Source organism: Chrysochloris asiatica, unplaced genomic scaffold, assembly GCF_000296735.1.
Source record: "Chrysochloris asiatica unplaced genomic scaffold, ChrAsi1.0 scaffold00033, whole genome shotgun sequence".
Lineage (NCBI taxonomy): Eukaryota > Metazoa > Chordata > Mammalia > Afrosoricida > Chrysochloridae > Chrysochloris > Chrysochloris asiatica.
The window spans coordinates 14,164,849-14,182,738 of record NW_006408551.1 but is presented as its reverse complement, the minus strand read 5'-3'; the positions used below and the strand labels follow the sequence as shown (position 1 = coordinate 14,182,738).

Here is a 17,890-nt window from a genome sequence, read left to right as displayed (position 1 = left end):
CTTACTTGCTGTATTACCTTAAATTATCTAACTCTTACAATGCTAAGTTTCCTCATCTTAGCACAAAGGGAATAATAATAAGTGTCACCACACAGAACTGTTGTGATGATCAAATAATAAATATGTAAAGAACTGAGACAAGTACTTGAAACATTACTATATAATGTTTTAAAAAGAAATTATTAAGATCAGGAATTTTAAAATGGATGCTCTGGGGGAAAAGTCAGAATCCCTGTTTTTATGAAGTCAAAGAAATGTCTCAGCAACAATGATATCTTAACACAAAGCCTGGCATGCCACAAGCCTCTGCTGACTTGGATCCAGCTTGGGTAGGCTTTTGATCAAGTAAACTTCTAAAATGAAAACAATGACAAATGCCTAACTATGATGAGTATTTATTTATTTAGCCCTATTAAGAACCAAAATAAAGATAATATATTTTATATATCAGTTTATCTGATTTTATTTCTTAATAGGATACCAGCAAAAGTCTCTTTTAGTGAATTTTATAAATTGCTTATTCATATCTTGTCAAAACAAAAATTATGGTATAAACAATTTTTAAAAAACACTTTAGTTTCAGACTATTGTAGATTCATATGCAGTTTTAAAAAATAACACAGAAAAATATCACATATCCTTCACCCAAAGGTAACATCTTACGTAACTGACTATAGAACCATACTACTGCTAGAATACTAACATCACTAGAACCCACATATCTTATTCAGATTTCTCCAGTTTTACATAAAAATGTGTGTGTGTGTACTTACTTTTATGGGTAGATGAGATGTAATATGCTTTTATGAAAATAAATTATCCCATATGCATCAAGTACCTAATTAAGTGTGATATGTCATAGGTTTTTAAGTGCTGTTGAGTCAGTTTCGACTTACAACGACCCAGTATAGGGCTTCCAAGGAGCGACTGCTGTGTTTGCACCACCAACCTTGTAGTTCAAAACCAACCTTGCAGTCTTGCACTTATCCTACAGCACCACAGACTAACTCTTATGATTTATGCTATAATATTTTTAAAATGACATACTATAGTACTCTTAATAAAACCAGTCCATTTCTTAGTAGATGCTATTTGTGGTTATGTGATTATACAATTCAAGGTAGGGTACAGAAATGAAAATTAATCATTTTACTTTAAAAAATAAGTGAAGATAAATATACTAAGGACAAAAACAATTTCCTAAGTGTAAGTAGTTACATATGGTAAAGTTCAGCTATCTTTTCTATTTCTTCTCCTAATTTATGATGATCTTTATTATATAACAACATTTTGCAACAAGAAGAAAAGAAAAAACGTACTTACGTATTATAGCTGTGAATATAAATTTTATGAGCTGTCATTTGTTGTAGCGAAAAAACATGAATTATCATTCGGTGAAGTATATCACTAGTTTCTGCAAAAAACTGATCAAAACCCCAACACTTTTCCTGATCTGCTTCAAGGATGTTTGCAAGAACAGGGGTAAGTAGAACTTGCAGACCCCTAAAATAGTATTGAAAAAAATTACAAAGAGTGAACTTCAACTTGTTTAATACAAAATCAAAGTATTTACTAACAAATCAAATGAACAAATGTTACTATTTTTAAATTAGATTAATAAAAATTTCAAGGATCTGCCAGATTTTCAGAAAGTCTAAGTTTAATATCACTTTCCAATGAATTAGGATGAAGAGTAGTTTTAAATTAACTTATCATTCACGAACTATTTTCTTTGATTTCTATTCCCAGGTTTCACTTTTCAAACACATTATAATATTGTACATCATGGCCACCTGCACGAAATCAGCTGATAGAATCATGATACCATAAGGAGAAGAAATTATAGTTTGATTTCCAGCATTAAGAGGGATCAATGTCCTTTTTTTTTTTATTAAAGGTTTTTTTTTTTTAAATGTTTTATTATGAATTATGTGATAGTTTTTACATTTATACTATCGTATATTGTTTCATTGCCATGGTTACAATCCCCTCCATGCATCAACCAACCAAAGGGTTGCCTGCCCCCCTAGTCGTCAGCACACAGCCCGTCTCCCTCTCTGGGTCTTAAGTCCCCAAACTGCTCCATCTCTCCAAGCCATTGTCTCTGCCTCCATTTCAGGCATCACTGCTTCTCTGGGTAGGGTCCCACTCTCTGCTCTTCTCCCTTGATGGCCCCAGGGACCTCAGCTCCTAGACTGAAAAATTAATCACTCCCCTCCTTGCTACAAAAGGTCTACCTTTACATTTCCAACCCTCACAATCAGTCCTGATAACAATTATTCACTATTGTATCACAAGACACATATCCTCATTTCATTTCATCAGCCCTGCCTAGATAGACTGGATACTACTAAGTGGAGATTCTGCCTTCCTTCACGCCCTTTGGATCTAAGTTCCCTCTTGAAAGCTTGCAAGCCAGTCATTTTTTAAGGTTTTTTTATTGTGGATTGAGTGAAAGTTTACAGGCCAGATCATCAGTTTTACATTCAACAAATCATATACCTTGTTTCATTACAATAATTATAATTCCCTCCATGTATCATCAGTTAACAGTATTTCTCTCTATCCACTTTAGTTTTTTAAAAAACAAAACAAAACAAAAAAACACTCAGGTATATATAAAAATTTACATCTCCAAAGGGCACGTTATGCAAGTCAGCCTCCTGGCCACCAGCTCTTAGTCCCTCTCTTCCCATAAATATAGAGTCCTCAGCCTCTCCACCTCTCCATGACCCCATCTCTGCCTCCATTTCTGACATCACTGCTTCTTTGGATAAGGTCCTGCATTCTGCTTGTACGCTTCTCCCTTGATGGTCCTAGGGTCCTCTGTTTCTGGACTGTAAGATTAACTACTCCCCTGTTTTTGTTATAAAACTTCTACCTTTACAACTGTGACAGTCGCAATTGGTCATGATAACAATTATTCACTACTGAATCATATGAATCTTATCCCCATCTCCTTTCACCAGACCCACCTAGAACAGATGAAATCTATTCAGTGGGGACTCTTTCTTTACCCCCATATTCTTAAACTAAACTCCCTCTTGAAACCTTGTAAGCCAGTCACTTTGTGCCTTTATCACCTCCTCATTTTAGGTAATGGAGCTCTGGTAGCGTAGTGGTTACGAATCGGTCTGTGAATCGCAAGGTCAGCAGTTCGAAACTACCAGCGGTTCCGCGGGAGAAAGATGAGGCGTTCTGCTCCTGTAAGGATTTACAGTCTTGGAAACCCTGTACAGGGTCGCTATGAGTTGGAACCGACTCCACAGCACTTAACAATAACAACAACATTTTAGGTAGCCAATGTCTAAGTTGCTCGCCCCTATCTAACCTGTGTACAGAGGGGATAGCACTGATACTTTGTGAAGCCTCCTTCCCTCTCTGTTGGTATTGAGAGTAACTACCTCTCTAAGTATAGGTCAGGTTCATCAAATCGTAGCAATTTACCCTTGTTTCCTTTATTTAAAATATTTATTTATTTATTTTGTAATCTTCCTCTAGTCAAGTTCTGATTATCGAGCCATTAAGGCTAGATCAAATGGGTACTGTCTGCAAGTTTGGGTGTTCTTGTGCATCTCTCCTCACTTCATATCAGCTGGATGCTTCACTCTCAGCTCTAGCCCTCTGTGGCTATGTCCTTGTCCATGGGCTCAAATGTCCTCAGGTCTCACCACAATTTGAACCAACCAGCCCTTCCTCTTCTTTCTCTCATCTCCAGGTCAATGGGGGTCAATGGACTATGGTTGAACTCAGCCCATTTCTTCATTGCTACCTTTCCCCCTCTTCCACTCACCAGTAGACCAATGTGGTCACCAGCAAGCTTACATGCTTTTTGAGTTTCAGTCTTAGAGGGGAGTTTGTCCTGAAGGAACCTGATGCTAGCCTTGATGTCTTCCTGGCAAACAGCTAGCTTATTCTTGTATTAGCCAGTCTTGCTGACATTTTTGTTTTGGGTTTTTCCTGATGATCTTTCTTTGAAGATGTATCTTCTGTCACTGTAGCTGTTCCAGGCTGGTCTGCTTGTCCTTTCTAGTGGGAATGTCCCACCTCACAAGGTTCTGGATGGGATTCAGTATTCCACCTAAGGTCCTATACTCTGTAAAGGCTTTGCACAAGGCCTATTTCACTAGGCAAGTTTTAGAACCCCTTTGAGATATCCCAATCAGTTATAGGCTGAAGACAGGCTTACAAGTTTTCTCTAATCATGTTTCCCAACATTCCTTTCTATCCCACTCAAATGTCAATTTTACAATAGTAAGCAAGGAAGACTAATATTCTTAAGAGAGTAAAGCATTTTAGTATTATTTCTCCTCTTCAAGTTATACTTAGATCTCCGTATCCCAGAGCCCTGTTGTTCCAAGGTTGAGCATGCATCACTATTTACCTCTGTCCCACTTAGGACATGCAAACCTGTCTCAGTGTTCCCCTATCTATCTTGTTTTTCTGCCTCCTCCCTCTTCTTGTATTACTGAACTAAACCCCCGACCCCAACCCCATTGTTGTGGTTACCTTATAGTCCATTAATTCTTCTCTCTATTGAAGACAGTCTATTTTATCCTGTAATCTACCTGAACTTCTCACCACCTGGATCTCTGTGTTTACTTTCTTTCACATTGTAATTGTGTTGATCATAGACTGGCCTCCGAGATCCTCTGTTCTTATGATTTTATTCTGTTCTTGACTCTTCCATTTGTCGACTGAGTTCAGGGTGATGATGCCACGCACATCATTTTCTAGTTGTTGTTTGGTTTTGTTGGTTCTCATTCCACAGAACTTCTTTTAGGATGTTTTTCATAGCAGGGCTGGCTTTGGCAAAATCCCTTAGCTTCTGTTTATCCTGGAATGTTTTGATTACACCATCATATTTGATTGCCAACTTTGCTGGGTAGAGGATCCTTGGGTGGCAGTTTTTTCTTTCAGGGTTTTATATATGTCTCCCCGTTGCCTTCTTGCCTGCATGGTTTCTGTTGAGATCCGAGCTTAATCTGATTTGCTTGCCTTTGTATGTTACACTACTCTTTTCCCTAGCTGCTTTCAGGATTCTGTCCTTATCTTTGATTTTGGAGAGCTTGATTATTATATGTTTTGGTGATTGTGTTTTAGGGTCTATCCTTCCTGGGGTTCGTTGAGCCTCTTGAATGCTCATCGTTTCGCTTTTTAGGATGTTAGGAAAATTTTTGTCCAGAAGCTCTTCAACTATCTCCTCTGTGGACTTGTGTGATTCTTCCTGTTTTGGAATGCCGATAATTCTTATGTTATTCCTCTTCATGTTGTCCAAAATGAATCTTAGGCCTTCTTCAGATTTTTTTTTTATCCTTTTATGTGTTTGCTCTTCTATCTTAGTAGTGTTGAGAGATTTATCTTCTAGCTCACTAGTTCTGGCTTCTGTAGTTTCAATTCTACTCCTTTGCCCTTTCAGTGTATTGTCCATTTCTCATATTCTATTAATTATTTGAATCTCTTTCTGTAGGTTTTGAATTGTTTCCAATGATGTATCTATTTTACTTGATTGTTCCTGTAGTGCTTTCCTGACTTCTTCCTTATTTTTCTCAACTCCATTGTACAGTGTTTTGATAATCATTTTTCTGAATTCCTTCTCTGGCATTTCCAAAGCCTGCCCATCTTCCAGTATGGAGCGTAGGTCTACTTCTACCTCATTTGCCTCCGTCACTTTATCTTGTTTCTGGACATGTGCAGATATGGTCATCTGCTTCTCTTTTTTGGGCATATTCAGGAGTTATCTGTGGCCTTAATACTTAGATGGGTGTGCATTTTGGTATTTTTTATGCTTTCTGATTGCCTCCAGGTAGATGTGGTCAGGAGATAGGCTTCCCTTTCACTCTTCTTCCTGAGAAATTTCAAGATGCCAATGCTGGTCGTTGTAACGTTAACTCAGGATTTAATTTTCGGCCTATTTCATTTTTAGTCTGCCTGTCCTGCTCCACAATCCCTGTTCAGGCCTTTTTCCTAATGACAAACATTCAAGACCAGCTGTGGCCATTTGGTTTTAAATGGAAACTGTCACTTTAAATTTGGAGGAGATCTGTGTGCATGAACAGTAGCAGAACCCTCCAGGGGTGAGGGTAGAGTGTCCACTCTCTCAGGCACCCCCTCTAGTCACCAGAATCAGAGGTGCACAGACAGCGAGAGATCAATGAACAGATACCAAAAAAAAAAAGAATGTCCACACCTTTATCTGTAGTTCTGTCAGGCGTCCGTGGCTGCTCTGATCCTTTCCCTGCTTGGTCTTGCCCAAGATGGTGGCTCTGGGAGCAGTTGAGTGTCTTGAATTAGAAAGCAATGGATTTCTTGCTTCTTCTACAAACTGCCCTGTAAGCCTTCCAACCTTCTAAATGTTCCTTCATATGTGGTTCAGAGTTCTGGCACCATCCCCTGAGCCTATTTGTTCTGGTATTTTGTGTTGTTGCAGACAGAGCTCTTTACTGCACTTCCACCTGATCCGCCATCTTGTTTGTTCTCTCAATGTCCTTTTAATATGACTCCCCAGTATCTAATTCTATATGTCCTATTTGGTGTACTGCTTTAGGAAGTAAAATTAAAACAATAATCTAGCAATCAACTGGTAAATTTAATAAGAAATATATATTTTTTTATTAAGCTTGTATAATTTCAGGCAAATGAATGATCTTTACTCTTTCTCATGCTTTCACCATATTAGGAAGCATGCTCAAATATATCCCAATTATGGAAATTGAACAATCTTAAAAATACACATTTGACTACATGACAGATAGTGGAAATCATCCCTTCTCTGTTAATAGTGAGAACTGTTTGCTTATGAATAAGCATTCAGAGGACATTTTAAATTTTGCCTAACAAGTGCTCATTCTCCCTCCTGTTGGTAAGAAAATCCACCTCGTTATTTGTAATCCCACTCCCTGTACATAAATGTGCTTGACAGCCCATGGCTGTTGAGTCATTGAGAATCAATGACTCAGTCCATGAGAATCAACTTTAGAATCTTTGCTAAAACTAGTAGGAAAGACAGTCTGTCTTCCCACTGGACTTTCAAAGCTGTAAGAATTTGAGTCCAGGAAAGAGCTTGAGTATGAAGAGAAATCAGAGAAAAGCACATCCCAAAAAACCAGAAAGCCACCAAGTCTTGATATACAGTCTGAGATTCAGGTGAGCTGTGAAGTTTTCATTATAAAGTCCATCTATTTCTTTTTTCACACAAATCAGTTATGTTCTATCCTGTGTTGACAAATATAATACACATAAGGAGGCTACGGTTCTCTTTTTACGCAGTTGTAACATTTTTGGTAGTAGTCATCATTGCCAATTTGTGGTATTTCAAATCTTTTACTATTTCAAAAAAAAAACTGTTACATACTATATTTTCTCGTACTTAAGCAACTTTTATCAAAGATTATATAACTTGGTGTGCCAAAATTGATTAGATATATAAGGAGTGTTATTGTCTGGAAATAAGTATATTGAAGTTTAGATTGTAAAATTATTCATTTTAGCAACACAATTTTTAAACAAATGTCAGTTTCCCTAGATCTTTAAATTTTGCCAGTTTTGACTGAGATTTAAGACGAGTATTTCCTAAATCAAAAGTTAGCACAAATAAGATGAGGACATGGAAAGGTAGAACAGTTGAAGACTCTAGACTCATTGTAAGAGAAAAGCTGTGTGCTGGTGGCCAGGTGCTGGCAGCCAGGAGGCAGGCTTGTAAAAAACTGTGCCCTTTGGTTGTTTAAATGATTATACATTCCTGAGAGTTTTTGTGTACATCCCCCCACCAAAAAAATCAGAGGAAACAGAAGCAAATACTGTTGAATGATGATACATACAGGAGATTGTAATCGTTACAATGAAACAATGAGTGTAAAACCAATATTCTCCCATGTAAACTATCTGCAATTCACAATACAAACTTTTAAAATAACAAAAAGTTAACAGAAATAACCTTATAATATTAAATTTCCGCTCTCTAACACAGTGAATTTCTCTTGGTAATTCTACTTGTAAGGAGCAATCTCATTTTGGAAAGTTAAAAAAATAAGTAATACTTTAGATGATTATATTTATTTCTATGTTCATAGTCATAAAAATCACCCACAATTTATCATAGTTGTGTATACAATCGTAAAAGATTGTACAACCAGCAAATTCAAGAAAAATGGAAGTTAAAGAACCATAAATTCTGAATGTTGACAACTGTCATGATTTTATTTTCAGAGGAAATTCTAAAATAATGAACTTTACTTTTTAGTACTCCAGTTGAGAAATTTACTTTTATCTATGTAACTACTTATGGTCAATTTAGAGGTCAGTATATAAATTATCATGGTCCTGAGCTGGAGATTAGCAATCCCAACAACGTATGCATTTTTCTTAAGACAGAACTAGTGAAATTATTTATATAAATCAGAATAAATTTTCATATCATCACAAAGGCAAAAATCACTTACAAAGTATGCTTTATTGTTTGCCTTTCTTTTTCCTTTTTTTTCAATTAAGAAACATTTTTCTCTCCCATATGTACACAGCATATGCTTTAAATAGCATCTAAAAAATTTAAAAAAAAACAAACACCCATAATCCTGCACTTAAGTATATGAGTATTTGTGATTTCAGTAAACAAATATTTCAAACACCAAAGTGAAGAAGAGAAATACCTACATGGTACTTACCTGGAAAGACTACAAGAGATAGGCATATCTCCACTCCAGTCAATCGGTCCATTTTCTGCTTTCTGCACTCCAGATATTGCACCAGAAGGCTTCCCAGTAATTATTTTGTACCTTTGGAGAAATAACAGAATACAATAAGCAGTTCATAATTACATGGCCTACTCATAGCATTTCCTCAATTGCACCTACACTTATCTAACAGACAGAACTCTGTGACTAATGTTGGTAAGATGCATGAAACAACTGAAATACCCTGGCTCTGCTAGCTTAAGCAGAGCAGAGGTCATACCAATGTTTTAGGCTTGCCATAATTAGTTTTCATTAAGGCTCTCAGAGTGTCATAAAACTGTATCTTGCTGTTCACAACAAAAATCGTTGTTTTTTTATCTGAAGACATAAAAAAGTTATACCACAGAATGTCCCTTGACCATGAAAAAAAAAACATCTAATCCTTCTTGTGTGGCACTGTGGGTCAATGTGATGTACTACAAGGCCGGTTTGAACTGCAAGGTCAGTGGTTCAAGCTCACTAGCCCCTCCTTAGAAACCCTATACAGCGACTCAAAGGCACTTAACATCAACAATCCTTCTTACCCATATTATCTGACGAACAAAGGCAACTAGACTATTAAGTGACTGAAAAATGAGCATCAGAACTTTTAAAAGACATATAGCACAGAAGCAGGAAGTTTTGGGGTTTTTTTTTGCATACTGAAATAATATGTACACATGTAGGAATAGATGCATACACCAAAATTATGAGCCAGATTTGATTTGATTCCTGATAAAAGTGATGAAAATAAAGATGAATTAAAGGTAGAAGTGGATAGGGAAGCAAACAGGCACGATAATGATGCAACATTGCCTGACATCAGTACTTTTAGGTTTTAGCACTTTCCTAAACAAAACCTAAAAGTAGGAGAGAAATAAGAGAGCTTCACACCTTCAAGAACACTTTTTTTAGGAAAATGTAAAACACCACCAAAGGATTTTCACCTAAGCTTATTACTACTACTTGACAGAACATCTGTTTATTGTCTAAATAAATGCTTTACAAACATACATTGGATTATTAAAAAAAAAAAAAGTAGACCTGTTTGCTGCGTCTTCCAAATGGGCAGCCAGGATTTCTGACTGCAGGATTTTTCAAAGGAGAAAAATAAGTTACAATAGTAAATGTGACTGTCGCTGAACTGTGCATATTAAGATTGTTGAAATGCAAATTTAAGTGGCTCAAATCCACCAGCCGCTCCTTGGAAACCTATACAATGTTCACTATGAGTATGTATTGACTTGACCACACTTAACAAAAACATTTTACCACAGGAAGAAAAAAAAATCGCGCTGCCATAAAAAGAACAGACTGGAGAAATAAATAAGAGTAATGGAAGAACAAAAAGGTACACAATAAAATTGAGCAGGATTCTTAAGGGAATGTTTAAAAATTATGCTATGATCTACAAATAAACACATTCAAAACATGCAAAGGAGAAACTTAAAGATTAATATTGCAATAATTTGAGATAAATGTAAACTCTATTGTTACTATTACTGTTAGGTCCTATCAAGACAGCTCGAACTCATAGTGATGCTATGCACGACAAAAATGAAACATTGCCTTGTACTATGCCATCTTCACAATTGTTGTTACACTCTAGCCTACTGCTACAGCCAGTGTGCCAATTCATCTCATTGGGGATCTTCCTCTTTTGTACTGACCCTCCACTTTATGAAACATGATGTCCTTCTCCAGGGACTGGTCCCTCCTGACAACATGACCTAAGTATGAGAGGGTGAAGTCTTTCCATTCAGGCTACTAAGAAGCATTCTGGCTATACTTCTTCCAAAACAGATTTATTCAGTCTTCTGGCAGTCCACAGTACTTTAATATTCTTCTCCATCACCATAACTCAAATGTATCAATTCTTGTACAGTCTTTTTAATTCAATGTTCAGCACTCACATGAATATGTTATTGAAAATACCATGGCTTGAGTTAGGCACACCTTTGTTACTGAACACTTTAAAGAAGTCATGTATAGCATACCTGCCTAATACAATATGTCATTTGATTTCTTGATTGCTGCTTACATGAGTGTTGATTGTGGATCCAAGCAAAATGAAGTCTTAGAAAATTTCAATCATTTCTCCATTGATCATGATGCTATTTATTGGTCCAGTGGTGAGGATTTTTCTTTTCTTTACAATGAGGTGCAATCCATACTGCGGCTGTGGTCTTTAATGTTCAGGAGTATTTTAAGTCCTCTTCACTTTCAGCAAGCAAGGCTGCATTATCTGCACATTGCAGGTTGTTAATGAGTTATTCTCCAATCCTGATGCATATAATCCAGTTTCTCAAATTATTTGCTCAGCATACAGTTTGTCTAAGTATGGTAAGAGGATACAACCCTGGGATATACCTTTACTGATCTTAAACCATTCAGTATTCCCTTCAGCAATGATATACTTGTTCCACATTCTCTTGTGAATCGGGCTTGGATTTCTGGCATCTCCCTGTTGATGTACTGTTGCAGACATTTAAAGATCACCTTCAGCAAAATTTTACATGGATGTGATATTAATGATATTGCTTTGTGATTTATGCTTTCTGTTGGGCCATCTCTCTTTGGAATGGGTACAAATACGGAACTCTTATAATTGGTTGGCCAAGTAGCTGCCTTTCAAATTTGTTGGTATAGATAAGTGAATCCCTCCAGTGCTTCATTAGTTTGTTGAAAGATTTCAAGTTGGATTCCATCAATTCCTGGAACCTTGTTTTTTTTTGCCAATGCCTTTAGTGCAGCTTGGACTTTTCCTTTCAGTACCACTGGTTCTTGATCATATGCTACCCTCTTGAAATGGCTGAACATCAACCAATTCTTATTGGTAAAATGACTCTGCATACCTTCCAATTTCTTTTTTTTATTAAAAGCTTTTATTGTGAATTGAGTGATAGTTTACATTGGAGAACATGGGTTTTGTACTCAACCAATCATACTTGTTTCATTGAGATGATTCTAATTCTCTCTATGTGCCATCAGTTAATAATATTTGCCTCTATTCTTTTTTTTTTAATGTTCACAAAAACATGCAGGAATATACAAGCGTTTAAACAACCAAAAGGCACATTTTACAAGCCAGTCTTTCTCTTTCCATGAGTCTGGAGTCCTCAGCTGCTCTATCTCTCCATGCCATCGCTTCTGCTTTTGTCTCTGGTGTCACTTCTTCTCTGGTTTGGATCCCATGTTCCGCTTATGCTCTTCCATCTTGATGGTCCTAAGGTCTTCTGTTTCTAGAATGTAATATTAACCATCCACCCACCCCCCCATTGTTGTTACACATCTTCAACCAAAGGTCAAATTCATCAAATTGTAGCAATTTACACTTGCTTCCTGCATCAAATTTCTTTATCTTCCTCTAATTGACTTCTGATCATCAAGCCATCCAAGCTAGGTCAAATGGGTACTATCTGCAAGTTTGGGTATTCTTGCATGCCTACCCCCAGTTCATATAAGCTGGACGCTTCACTCTCAGCTCTAGCCTCCAATGGCTTAGGTCAGTGTCCATGGGTTCAGGAATTTCCAAATCTCCCCACACCAGATCACCAGCTCTTCCTCTTCTCTCTCTCATCTCAAGGGCAACAGAAATTTATGGTACAGTCCATGTTCTTTTGATGCCTTCTCCATCATTCAATATTTTACCCATTGTTGCTACTGGTAAGTGCCGCTGAGTTGCTTTCAACTCAGCAAACTCTATAGGGTTTCCGAGGAACGGTTGGTGAATTTGAACTGCTGACACGTGGTTAACAGTCCAGTGATTATCCTACAGCGCTACACCAGGATTTCATTTTGGCAATGTTGTTGTTGTTATGTGCCAAGGAGTCGGTTCCAACTCATAGCGACCCACTACAGGGTTTCCAAGGCTGTAAATCTTTATGGGAGCAGAAAGTCTCATCTTTCTCCTGCGGAACAGTTAGCAGTTTCAAACTGCTGACCGTGACATTAGCAGCCCAATTTGTAACCACTATGCTAGCTAAGCTCCTTATTTAGAACCCTTCAATATTGCAACTCGAAGCTTGAATACTTTCTTCATTTCTTTCAGCTTGAGATATGCTGAAAAACCCTTTTGGTTTCTCAACTCCAGGTCTTTGCACATTTCATTACAATACTTAACTTTGCTTTCTCAAGCTGGCCTTTGAAATTTTTCTGTTCAACTCTCTGACATCCATTTTGGTCTCTTCTTCCTTTCCTGTCTTTTTTGTTGTAGTTGTTTAAATTGCCTTTTTATATTTTTTTAGTGTTTTATTGAGAATTATGTGATAGTTTACATGGGAGAACATTAGCTTTACATTCATCCTATCATATATCGTTTCATTGCCATGGTTACCATCCCCTCCATGCATCATCATCAAACAACCAATCTTTCCTGTCTTTGTAATGACCTTTTCTTTTTTTAAACTTTTTATTTTGAGTGAAGGTTTACAGATGAGATCATCAGTTTTACATTCAACAAATTATAAACTTTGTTTTATCTCAATGATTACAACCCCCTCCCTTTAACAATTATCCCACTCCTCCCCTATGGTTCCTATTTCCATTCCACCCTCTGTCACATTCCTGCTCAACTTTGTCTGTAGGTAAATTTTGACCTTGAATTCCAAAGTGAGCACACTTCACTAATGTTGTTATCCCTCCCTATATATCTACTACTTGGCTGAAAATTGAGAAACAAAGGTGTTGAGTGCCACAGTGTTGTGTTCCTCTCATCTCTTTCTGACCAGTAAGCCTGGATTTTTGTTTTTTATAATTATGAGTTTTGTTCCACATTTTCTCACACTTTATCTGGGACCTTCTAATGTGATCCCTTTCAGAGCAGTTGGAAGTAGTAGTAGCCAGGCACCATCTAGTTCTTCTGGTCTAAGAATCATAGTAACTGATATTTACATGCTCCATTGGACAAGTTGATTCTAAGTATCTTCAATTTTCATCACTTTTCTTTCTTCTGCACCTTAGATGACTGCTCATGAGCTTTTAAGATCCCAAAGGCTAGTCATCAAAGCAGGATGCAGAACACTGCTTTGTGGACTATGTTATGCCAGTTGACCATGGTGTGCCCTGATACTGTGGTCCTGAGCCCCAGGCCCAGAAACTCATTGCTTTAAGATGTTTGATAATATCTAAGAGTTTTTCATTAGTTTGCTCTCTGTATGGTTACCACATTCATAGGTGCATACAAATATCTTTTCAAATCCTTAGATATCTGTGGGTATAATCCAACTCTTCTTCCCATACCCATTCAGCCTTTGTATTTGTCCCCATACCTACCCACAGAGTATGACTGTTTCATTGTTGTGAATGTAACACTATTTACCTCTATCCTTTTAAACCTTTGCATACCTTCCTGTGTCTTCATCATTCTTCTGCCAACATCCTCATTCCTCTATATCGCCCTCCCTGTCAACCGCTATTCAGTGATTTACTATCCTTTCCCTCCCACTTGAAGGCTATCAAAGAATGTCTCTTTTAGCATGAAATCCTTCTCTTGAGCTTTTACAAGATAATATATTTGTTCTTTTGTGATTGACTTCACTCAGAATAAGGTTCATCCATGTCATGAGGTGTTTTGAAGATTCATCATTATTCTTCACCATTGCAAAGTATTCCACTGTGTGTATGTATCAAACTTGTTTGTCTATTTTCCCACTGATGGGCACTTAAGCTGTCTCCATCCTTTTGCTATTGCAGATAATGTCGCTATGAACATCAGTGTGCATGTACCTACTTGTGTCATGGCTCCTACTGCATAAATCTGTTGAGGTGATCTCTAAATTCAGCAATTTGTCTTTCAAAATTCTCTCATAAGATGTCCAGCACCATTTCTAACAAGATCATGTTTTCCAACTATTGATCCTTCTTTGTTTCCAACTTATGCATTCCAATCACTGTTATTATCAATATATCTTGATTACTTTTGATTAATTTCAGACTGAAGATGTTGGCAGAATATTTAAATTTTATCATCACAAGCTTTAGTGATTGGTATGAAAAACTATTCATAAAAAGCTGACATCTATTCAAATAAAGAAATAAATTTTTTTAGTATCTCAGTGTGGCGCTATAAGATAAGCACTGGACTACAGGTCAGTTTGAACCACAAGGAAAACCCTCAGTAAGATGGATTGACATAGTGAAAGAAATAATGGGTTCAAACTTAAGAACAAAACAGAGAAGAGCACAGGACCTGGCAGTGTTTCATTCTTTTGAGCACAGGGTCACTATGGGTTGAAACTGACTCAGCACCACCTAACAACATAATGTAGGCTGAAGATGATACTATATGTATCAGTACCATAAATTGATGCATTTTTTTTCCGTTGTCTTTGCTACAAAAAATGGAGAAATCCAGGTTTTAACAAGTAATTATATCATCTGAATTTTTTAATTCCTCAAACCCACAAAACATTTTCTAAGATAAGACTGAGTAAAATTATAATTTTACCCTTGTGTTTATTACTTTAAACCACATTTGCTTATAAAGGGCAGAGTCAAGAATATAAAGGTGAGAACTGTCAAGGCAGGTTAGACTGTCAGTGAGTTACTGTCCCAAACCATTCAATAAACTAAACGTTCATAACCTCAATGTTTTATGTTTACATGGGTAGGCTGTTTTTCATGAAGTAAGATCATATACTAACTTCTTTTAAAATTGAAATAAGCATGAAAGAAAACGGAAATTTTATTTTTTAAATTCCCACCTAGTAATCCATCTCTCTTTCCCTTCATTAGTTGGTTTACAATAAGGTAATATTATACACAGTCAAATCCTAATTATTATACTATACTAATGAAATGAGAAACATTTTAAAAAAGAAAATATTATCAAATAGTAGATGCCACTTATATTTTAAGTATAAGGTATTTAAACACATTTATAAAATTATGTTTATGAGAAGAATATACCATGCTCCTGGATAAGAAGACTTAACATTTTGAAAATGTCAATACTACCCAAAGCAATGTACACATATAACACAATTCCAATCCAGATTCCAACAACATTCTTTAGAGAGATGGAAAAACAATTACAAAATTTATTTGGAAATGAAAGAGACCCAGGATAAGCAAAGCACTGCTTAAGAAAAAAACAAAGTTGGAGGCTTCTCACTCCCTGATTTCAAAATTTACTACATGGCTACCATGGTTAAAACAGCTTGGTACTGGTACAATGAAAGATACATGGATCAATGGAACAGAATTGAGAATCCAGAAATTAACCCATCCACATACAGTCAACTACTGATCTTTGACAAAGGGCCAAAGTACACTGAATGGGGAAGACACAGTCTCTTCAACAAACGGTGCTGGCAGAACTGGAAATCAATATGCAAAAGACGGAAACAAGACCCTTACCTCACGCCATATACAAAGACCAACTCAGCATGGACTAAAGACCTAAATGTGAATCCCAGAATTATAAAGGTCATCAATGAAACAATAGAGACAAAATTAAGGGCTCTAATCCTGGGAACACACAGACTACGAAACATTGCAAAAATTACACAAACAAAAGAAGACAAAATAGATGACTGGGACATTCTAAAAATCAGAAACTTATGTGCATCAAAAGATTTCATCAAAAGAGTAAATGGGCAGACCAGCCTAGAACAGCTAGAGCAACAGAAGATACATCTTCAAAGAAAGATCATCAGGAAAAACCCAAATCAAAAATGGCAGTATGACTGGCTACTACAAGAATAAGCAAGTGGTTCTCCAGGACGCCATCAAGTAAAGCAATCATGTTCCTTCAGGACAAACCCTTTAAGACTGAAACTCAAGGGAAACACATGAGCAGGCATGTAAGCTTGCTGGTGTCTATGTTGGTCTACTGCTGAGTGGAAGAGGGGGAAAGGCAGCAATGAAGAAATGGGCTGAGTTCAACTATGTTCCACAGACTCCCGTGAACCTGGAGATGAGACAGAGAAAAAGAAGGGCTGGTTGGCCCAAAATATGGTGAGACCTGAGGACACCTGAGCCTATCTATGGACAAGGACACAGCCAGAGGTCTAGAGATGAAAGTGAAGCATCCAGCTGATATGGATAGGAATTGGCAACTTAGACATTAGCTACCTAAAATGAGGGGGTGACTAGCTTACAAGGTTTCAAGAGGGAGCTTAGTTTAATAGTGTGTGGGGAAAGAAAGAGTCTCCACTGAATAGTTTTCATCGTGTCTACATGGGTCTGGTTAAAAGAGATGGGAATAAGATTCTTATAATTCAATAATGAGTAATTTTTATCATGACTAATTGCAACTCTCACAATTGTAAAGGTAGAAGTTTTATAACAAAAACAGGGGACTGGTTAATCTTACAGTCCAGAAACAAAGGACCCTAGGATCATCAAGGGAGAAGAGCACAAGTAGAATGCGAGACCTTATCCAGAGACGCAGCAACACCAGAGATGGAGGCAGAGATGGAGACATGGAGAGAGGGAGCAGCTGAGGACTCTACATTCATGGGAGATGAGGGACTAAGAGATGGCGACTAGGAGGCAGACTTGCAGAATGTGCCCTTTGGTGGTGTAAATTATTATATATGCCTATGTGCTTTAAAAAAATAGCTAAAGCGAATAGAGAGAAACAATGGTAACTGGTGGTACATGGAGAGGATTATAATCATTGCAATGAAAGAGGATGTAATATTTTTGAATGTAAAACTGATGATCTGCCCTGTAAATTCTTACTCAATCCACAATAAAAACCTTAAATAAAAACAAATTATGTTTATGCTGTCTCATAAGACTACATTTATATTAGGAAGCTTAAAATACCAGAAACAATCATGACATCCATTACCATTAGCACACACTTCTAAGGCATTATGAAATAAAATTAGAGATAAAACCAAAAAAACACATCCACTACTATCAAGTCAATTATGATTTGATTTCAGAAAAGGCAGGGCTTGATTTGATGTTGGCTAGGGCAATGAGGTTCACCATCAGCAATACCACAAAATACCAGGCAAAGCAGATTCAGGGCAGAGCTCCAAAATTCAGAACCACATAGATAGGAATATTTAAAAAGCTTGAAGGTTTATAGCTAGTGGAACTTGTAACAGAAGCAAAAAATCATTTACTTTTGAATCTGCCGGGCTCAGCAGTCCGGAGCCGCCTACTTGGGTGAGACCAAATGGTAAGACCAAGCAGGGGAGTACACACACCACGGAAAAACG

General features: G+C 37.0%; 1 protein-coding gene across 1 annotated transcript in view; it reads right to left on the bottom strand.

Moving 5' to 3' along the window:
* Positions 1-17,890, bottom strand: part of TBK1 (TANK-binding kinase 1) — a 92,626-nt gene that overhangs the window by 21,514 nt on the left and 53,222 nt on the right. Inside the window, exons 6-7 of the mRNA XM_006859518.1 lie at positions 8,664-8,774; positions 1,324-1,503 (exon numbers count right to left, since the gene is read on the bottom strand). Coding sequence (XP_006859580.1) covers positions 1,324-1,503; positions 8,664-8,774 — 291 coding nt within the window. The remainder of the gene's footprint in view (positions 1-1,323; positions 1,504-8,663; positions 8,775-17,890) is intronic.